The sequence below is a fragment of the Microtus ochrogaster genome, chromosome 24 (genome assembly GCF_000317375.1).
Source record: "Microtus ochrogaster isolate Prairie Vole_2 chromosome 24, MicOch1.0, whole genome shotgun sequence".
Lineage (NCBI taxonomy): Eukaryota > Metazoa > Chordata > Mammalia > Rodentia > Cricetidae > Microtus > Microtus ochrogaster.
Window position 1 is genome coordinate 11,449,997 of NC_022024.1, and position 8,130 is coordinate 11,458,126.

Below are 8,130 nucleotides of genomic sequence, written 5' to 3' on the forward strand. Positions count from 1 at the left end.
AAAGAAAGAAAGAAAGAAAGAAAGAAAGAAAGAAATGAACCTGTTTAAAAAGAAACAGTTATTAGTAAAATGTTTCGGAGTTAGCCATTTACAGTGGTTGAACTTATCTGAACTTATCAGCTCATTCGGTCATCTCGCAGTTCAGCCCTTTTGGCTTGTCAATGGCACTTTGAATGTATTTTAATATTTTTGACATAGAAGGCCCTCCATGTTTATTTCCTGTCCTGCTCCTGAGATAGCCTTATGACATCACTCCTCCCACTTGAGGTCCTTTCTTAGGGCCTTCTGGATAAATCAGCATATCCTATTCCATGCAGTTCCATACTTACTTCTTTACAGAAGACCCACTATGCCACTAAGCTAGGTATTTTCATGTTCTAATCTTTAAAAGACCTATGTGTGCATGTGAATTTGCAGACGTGCATGTGGAGGCCAGGACAACCTCCACGGTTGTTCTTCAGGCACTGTCTTGTTCCTTCCTTCTTTCTGAGACAGGAAACTGTCCACACTTGGTCACTGACACAGGGATCCACAGGAGCTATCTTCTTAGTCCTGGAGAAGCATTTCTACCTTTCATTACACATAATAGAAATAAAATACCTGGGGCTGGGAATGTACCTCAATGGTAAATAAGTAAATTTGTTTGTTATATCCAGATATTGTGCAAAGGAACTAGCTGGGCTATCCAATAATATTCTCAGCCACTCTGCTAGTATGCTAGGATTACTTGATTCTTTACCTTCTCAGTTACTGAATACAGAGGGAGACATTTTTTTTATTACCACCACGTCTACAGTGCTTAAAAATGTAAGAGGTATTCAGCCATTTATTTAAAATGCAAGCAAAAAAACATTGCTCAAACACATAAGTGTATAAAACCTGGGGTGTGTTGTGTGGACAAGAATATTTCCATCCATTGACACCATGTAAGTCTTTCAATATAAGATGTTTTTAATTTAAATTTAACCTGTGAGCCACATCTACCCCTAAAATGTACTGTGAAAAATCCAAGCAACATATTCAAGGACCAGGCAGAGTTGCCCAGGCCATCACAAAAGGTCAAGGTTATCCTCGGCTGCAATAGTTAAGCCTGTTGTCGGCCTGAGTGACGTTAGAGTCTCAAAAACAAAACATAACACATAATTACAACATAATTAAAGATAATGTTTTAAAGCCCGCTGTGGTGGTAGAGGCCCACATTCCAACACTGAAGGGGAAAGCCAATGGGCTGCAAATGATACTGCTCATTTCACTGATTCCCTGGTAAAATTAAATACACCTAACTCCATTTGACACACCACTAGGTGAAATAAGAGTTCTTTGGCCGAGAACAGATTAGGAGGTAAGTGCTAAGCCAAATGCAGCCACTCACTCATGTAATCCAGCACGTGAAAGTCTGAGCAGATATAGTCCAGAGTCTAGCTTGTCCCTGGACTGCACAGTGTGCTGCAGTCCAGCCTGGGTTGGATTGGTAGGCCCTGTCTCGGAACTCAGAGGGCAGCGGAGACTGAGTACTAAGCAAGGTTGGTCGATTTATCAGAAAATATCCTCTAATGAAATACTATGTACTGTGGAGTGACAGCAAATCCTCAGGGCATGTCTGTTGTGAGAAAGGCTATTTAGAGGAAACTTGGGCCTTCATTGCTATGCTCCTCATCACTGGCAATGTGGAAATTAATTCTGACCCACATGATCTCACATGGACTTTATGGTTCTTTTTATACAAATGAGTACTTATAGAGGATATGGTAATCAAAGAAGTAATCTAAAGAAGACTTAGAAGCTGGCGGAATGGCTCATCGAACAAAGACACTTGCCATGAAAATCCATCTGAATTTGACCCCCAGAACCCATGCAGAGGTTGAAGGAGAAAACCAACTCCACCAGCTTGGCCTCCGGCCTCCATTTACAAACTGGCACACATGCTCACACACATAATTATTGTGCATCTTTGAGAGAGAAAGACTGTGTGTGCACATGCCACAGCCTGTGAGGACAGGACAACTTGTGGGAGTTGGGTTTTTTCTCCTTCCTCCATGTGGGTCCAGGAAATCAAACTCAGGGTCTGAGGTTCAGCGGTAAGTGCTCTTCTTCCCTAATGACTCATCTCACTGGCCCTAAATGGAAAAGAAAAATAAGAATTGGAATTGGAATTTAACTATATGTGAATGTTTATTCTTACATTTCCAAGTCACTTCACAAAGCTAGAATTGTTAGAATTTTAAAAAAAATAGTCCGTGGTATTTGTGTCTTCCTTGAAAGCAGTATGTGTTGGATGGATGTAGCTTTTTATTTGAAATGAATATGAAAGGAAAGGGATAGCTCATGGATCATTTATCTTTTTATGATTATGTTTCCTGCTAAGCTCCATAGCTCCAGAATTTTTTAAATGCAGCTTAACTACATAGAATTCAGTGAATTGTTTGTATATTCTGTATTTGTATTATATCAAGTTGTGTTGAGTTGTTATTGTTTATAAGGCATGGTCAAAGATATGCAGATTAATAATAATAATCGCTTTCCTTGAGAAACGTTGGGGCCAGCGAGATGGCTCAGCAGGCAAACACTGTTATTGCCACACAAGCCTGAGAACCTGAGTTCCATGCCAGAACCCATGGTGGAAGGAAAGAACCAAATCAGTTCCCCAAAGTTGTTTTCTGATCTCCATGTTTGCCTGCACATGTGTGCATGCACACAATAAGTTTTCTCTGAAAATATGTAATTTGTACTATTTGGAAATTTGAATGGAGAAAGTATAAAACCGTGATGTAATGTAGGAAAGACAAAAAGGAGTGTATTTGCCCAGACTTTCCTTGTAAAAATGTTGTCTTTAACATACTTGATGTATGCACTGCAGCAGCAGAGAACAGCATTGTGAAATTACTCCTGCTTGTGATCATTCTACAGAAGAGTGTTATTTAAACTTTAGTTATTGTCCTTCCTAAGGCCAAGGTTGGATGGAATGTCTCTTTTTAAAGTCTTGAAAATTAAACCTAAGAAAATTAATTTTTCACTAAATTTTTATAAATAAAAATTATAACTTGGCATCTGGAGTTTTTTTATATAAATGAAGGACTTTTTAAATAACTATTGAGTACAACAAAAATAGGACAGTTGGAATTTGAGTTGCTTTTTGTTTGCTTGTTTTAAGGTTTCCTTTGGATCCTAAAAGAAGAAAAGAATGGGTTCGCCTGGTTAGGCGCAAAAATTTTGTGCCAGGAAAACACACTTTTCTTTGTTCAAAGCACTTTGAAGCCTCCTGTTTTGATCTAACAGGACAAACTCGACGACTTAAAATGGATGCTGTTCCAACCATTTTTGATTTCTGTACCCATATAAAGTCTATGGTAGGTGATATCACTCTCCTTTCTTAAAACATGTCTTAGAGCCTATTACTTCTTGTTTGTGCAAGTGAGCAATTCACATTGTGCTAAATGAGTGTGTAATGATACACCCCCAAAAGCTGTAGAGCGTCTGTTTGTATTATAAAGGTACAGGCTAGAATTAGCACTTAGGTCTCCTGACTCCAGTTTCGTTTCCCCTGTAAAGTCCAAACGAATACCAGATTTTGGACTCTGTATGTCCACAATTAAGGATGCTCATCAGGTAAAAGTCTATGCAATCCTCAAAGGATGAAACACTTGTGGTCCCAAGCATTTTGCATATAGGGTACTTGGCCAGAAATGCAGCCTTACCTAACTAAAATTATTCACAATTATCAGTAAGTGTACCATTGGCATAAACAAAAAGATTAGTAAGGACAGCTCCAGAATCACTCTAGTCTGATTCTAAGATAACAAGTGATGTGCTAGCAAGTACTTTAAGAACACATATTCACTTACGCCAAGAGATGGTGGTTTCAGTCGAGGCTTTATAAGAAACAATGGAGTTATTCAGTTTAGGGATGAAACCTTGGGAGTTTGGGACACGAAAAGAGGTTTTTGGCCATGCATAGGGCAATTTAATTAGATAATAAATTGAGAGATGAGAAAGAAGTTATCAAATGTTGGTTTATTTGAAAGAAAAGAGAAAATCAGATGCCGGGTGAATGAATTAAAATGAGTTTAAGCCAGGCTGGTGGTGCATACCCTTAATCCCAGCACTCAAAGGCAGAAACATTTGGAGTTCTATGAGTTCGAGGCCAGCCCAGTCTACTAATTGAGGTCTGTTTATTGAGCTACAGACTAAGACTCTGTCTCAAAAACAAAACAAACAAAACCACTTGGTTTGCGGCTGCAAATACAGCTCTGTAGTGGAGTGTATCCAGAGAGTGAGGACCAGCACCAGAGAGAAGACAGGAGGAGAAAGAAGGAAATGTTGACCTGACTAGGTCCGAGCTGATTAGAGAAGAAAACTGAAAAGCTAGAAAAATAGAGGGTTTTGGAAAAGGGCGTCTTCATACTGAGTAAGAAAAGTCTGTTGGTTAACTGTGGTATTTGAATTTGGAAGTGGACATGAGTTAATGTTTTAATGGGTGGGAAGGTTGTGAATTGTTGCCGCTGCCGCTTAAGATGTTGGAAAAGCTATAGAACAACAAGGGCTTTCTCATTTCTAAATCTTTCAAATTTGAGCACCTGAAAGCATACCTGACTCCGAGTATGCACTCAAATATTAAAATTGAAATGCACCATCAGCCGGCACAGGGAATGTATATTTCATATTTGTAATTCAGGTACTCAGGAGGTAGAGGCAGGAGGAGCGGTTCATCTGCTCCATAGAAAGGGCAGCACCAACCAGGGCTTCGTGAGCCATTATCTCAAGAAAAGGGAAGATGGAACTTTATTTCTGACATTTGATCATTTATTTATCCAATAATTATTTTTTTAATTTTTTACTTTATGTGCATTGGTATTTTGTCTGCATATATGTCTGTGTGAGGGTGTCAGATTCCCTGGAGGTAGAGTTATAAGCAGTTGTAAGCTGCCATGTGGGTGCTGAGAATTGAACCTAGGTCCTTTGGAAGAACCACCACTGCTCTTAACCACTGAGCCTTCTCTCTAGCCCCATCCAATAACTATTAAACTTTTCATTATGACAAAATCTGTTACATGTTGAGAAAATGAAGAGCAAAGGGAGACTGTGCCATTTCTCTTGAAGAGAGGCCAGCTGTAGTTTTTATGATCGTAGAACTATAATTTTTTCAGCATTGTTTCCCCAGGACATAATTATTGAAAAGCGGTGTGGTTGGGTTTTTTTTATTTGTTTGTTTGTTGTTGTTTTTGTTTAGAGAGACTATCTTGTTCTTTTTTTTTTTTTTTTTAGTTTTCCGAGACAGGGTTTTTCTGTGGCTTTGGAGCCTGTCCTGGAACTAGCACTTGTAGACCAGGCTGGTCTCGAACTCACAGAGATCTACCTGCCTCTGCCTCCCGAGTGCTGGGATTAAAGGCATGTGCCACCATCGCCCAGCTACTGTCTTGTTCTTAAGGTAGCCCAAGCTATCTTCAAACTCTAGCCCAAGCTATTCTTTTTTTTTAAAAAGATTTCTCTTATTTTATATGTATTGGTGTTTTTGCTTGAGTGTATGTCTGCACCACAAATATGCTGGTGCCTGTGGAGACCAGAAGAGGACATTGGATCTACTGGAAAAATGAAGTCACAAACAGTTGTTAGCCACCATATAGGTGGTGAAAATTGAATCTGGGTTCTTTGGAAGAGCAACCAGTGCTCTCAACTACTGAGCTATCCTCCAGCCCTACAAGCTTCTCTTGAACTAGCTGTCCTCCTGCCTCTGCCTCCAAAAGCCAAAAATGGTTTTGTTTTTTTTTTTTTATGCTTTGGCTTTTTTGAGACAGTTTCACTGCTTAACTCTAGGCTAGCCTCAAATTTATGGTATTCCTGCCTCAGCCTCCTGAATGCAGGGATCACAGTGTGTACCATCATATCTTGAAGGAATGTTTGTTTAATAAAGGAAAGACATGATTATAAGAAGATGTGATACCATAGGAAAACAAAACGTGGTTTAATATTTCTGGAGTATAGTGAACAAAAGAATCCTTAGTTTTTGTTCGGACAAAGCAATTCCTATCCAGATTTTAAATCTTTGAAGATTTAGTGCGAAGAATTAATAAGTAAACCTGTTTGGGAACTTGGTACCTGAGAACATACCTCTATAGACATGTGAGTTTTTGTTTATGTAGATTCCAGGTCTGAACTATTCATCAAATTGAGAGACTAACACTTAGCAAAAAGGAAATCAGATCAGTACCATAGATAAGTTAAATGTCTAAACAAATTCTAGTTTGGTCTTAGTAAAAAGAGTTGAAAAAGATTTTAAAACCCCCAAAGAATAATATCGAATAGTGTGGAAGAAACCTTGAAAGATCCATTTCTAAATCAATGTTTGATTGTCTCTATAGATAAGGAAGAAAGTAACTAGTGAGGCCTGGCGGCACAGACACACCTTTAATCCCAGCAGGTGGATCTCTTTAAATTCAAGGCCACTCTGGTCTCAGTAACTAGTTCCTTAACCACCAGAGAGGTCTAGGTAGAGAGACCGTGTCTCAAATAAAGAAAAGCACAGGGTGGCTTGAGTTCATTCAGCCTACTGAGACGCTCTAGCCGTGGTCACATGAGATGGTGTGCTGTTGTTGCCCATTATACCCAGCAGTTCTCAATAATGTGTGCTCAAAACTGGACACTGTTTACTTATTTGTGATATCCGTAATTTATATTAAACTCTCTGTTCGGCTCAGAAACTCAAGTCAAGGAGTCTTTTGAAGAAAAATGACGGTTTTCCTCCAACTGGACCGTGGAATTTAAAGTCGAACAGTCAGCAAGTACTACTCGAACACAGTTATGCCTTTAGGAACCCCATGGAGGCGAAAAAAAGGATAATTAAACTAGAGAAAGAAATAGCAAGCTTAAGAAGGAAAATGAAAACTTGCCTACAAAGAGAACGCAGAGCAACTCAAAGATGGGTCAAAGCCACGTGCTTGGTGAAGAGTTTAGAAGCCAATAACATGTTACCCAAGGGCCTCTCCGAACACATTTTACCCACGGCCTTACATGATCTTCCTTTGGAAGACTTCAAACTTCTCCAACAAGATCAACAAGGTAAACCATTACCAGTTCTCTAAGTGTAAACTAGACAAGATCTGCACCCAGGTTTTCCTTCCACAGAACCTGATGCCCTTCTTCCCCTCTTCCCACCATTGAAGAGACAGGGCAGTTGTACTAAAATCACATTCTTAAGGTTTTACTTGAAGTAACAGTCACTATATAACTTGCAGAAACTTGAGTCTAAGACAAATGGGAAAATGTAACGACAGCTTTGAGAACGCGTAGAAGTGCCTTACACGAGGACTATGTGCTTAGACGTTGTCTAGGAAACACTGTGGAGTGTTTCTGCTTGTGTTTTCTAAACTGCTGTCAAACAGGAATGACGAGTGAGACGTTCCTATGAGGAAAAACATTCGACACCAAAGTTGGGATACTACATTCTAAAGAATATGCTAGGTGGGAGCTAATCATTAAATGTGAACTTAAAACCACTGGATTTTGTATTAATTAAATTATTGGGATTGTGGTCGAACATTTTTAGAATAAGACCTCTGGGGTACAGGGCAATTTTTTTTTTCTTTTTTAACTTTTGTATTTTTTTTAAACTAGTCAAAATAAGCTTATCATGGTTTCCTTATAGGAACCATTGAACTTAAAAGTAGGTTGTAAAATAATTTGAAAATAATGTTTTGAATGTGAAATGCCTTTGAGACTCCAAGCTAGGTGAGGCCTCAAGTACCTCAGACTGAGAAAAACTGGTGAGTTATACTCAGCTTCTAAGAAAATAATGCAGAATTTAAGATCTAGCTTTTACTTTACCAAACTAATAGATAAGTGCAAATGATCCTTTTTATAATAAAAGTACTGAATTTCCATCTTCATAGCTGATAAATTAATAAACAAGTTAGACCTGTACCCATTTACTCCTTGTAACAAAATTCTTAAGCTGTTACTTCTTTTTTTAAACTAGTTACTAATTGCCTTTTCTATGTCAAAAATAGCTTTTGTCCCCCCACTTAATGTATCACAGTATAATTTAGTCACAAGAAAGTACTTTAACTATGTTGTGTTAACTTAAAACAAAATAACAAAATTAATTTATCCTTCCCATCAACTTTTTTTTCTTTCTTT

The 8,130-nt window shown here is 38.5% G+C and overlaps 2 protein-coding genes across 4 annotated transcripts in view; both read left to right on the plus strand.

Annotated features, from left to right (window-relative positions):
• Thap2 (THAP domain containing 2) overlaps positions 1 to 7,488 on the plus strand; it is a 12,165-nt gene extending 4,677 nt beyond the window's left edge. The window contains exons 2-3 of the mRNA XM_005358051.2: positions 3,152 to 3,347; positions 6,693 to 7,488. Coding sequence (XP_005358108.1) covers positions 3,152 to 3,347; positions 6,693 to 7,076 — 580 coding nt within the window. The 3' untranslated portion in view covers positions 7,077 to 7,488. The remainder of the gene's footprint in view (positions 1 to 3,151; positions 3,348 to 6,692) is intronic.
• Tmem19 (transmembrane protein 19) overlaps positions 1 to 8,130 on the plus strand; it is a 60,055-nt gene that overhangs the window by 4,171 nt on the left and 47,754 nt on the right. For 2 of the 3 annotated variants that reach the window (XM_026784515.1, XM_026784514.1), the window contains exon 1: positions 6,991 to 7,053. The exons of the other annotated variant lie outside the window; for it this stretch is intronic. In XM_026784515.1, the coding sequence (XP_026640316.1) occupies positions 7,006 to 7,053 (48 nt within the window). In that variant the 5' untranslated portion in view covers positions 6,991 to 7,005. Of the gene's footprint in view, positions 1 to 6,990; positions 7,054 to 8,130 lie in introns of those variants that run through there. 3 annotated transcript variants of the gene reach the window in all.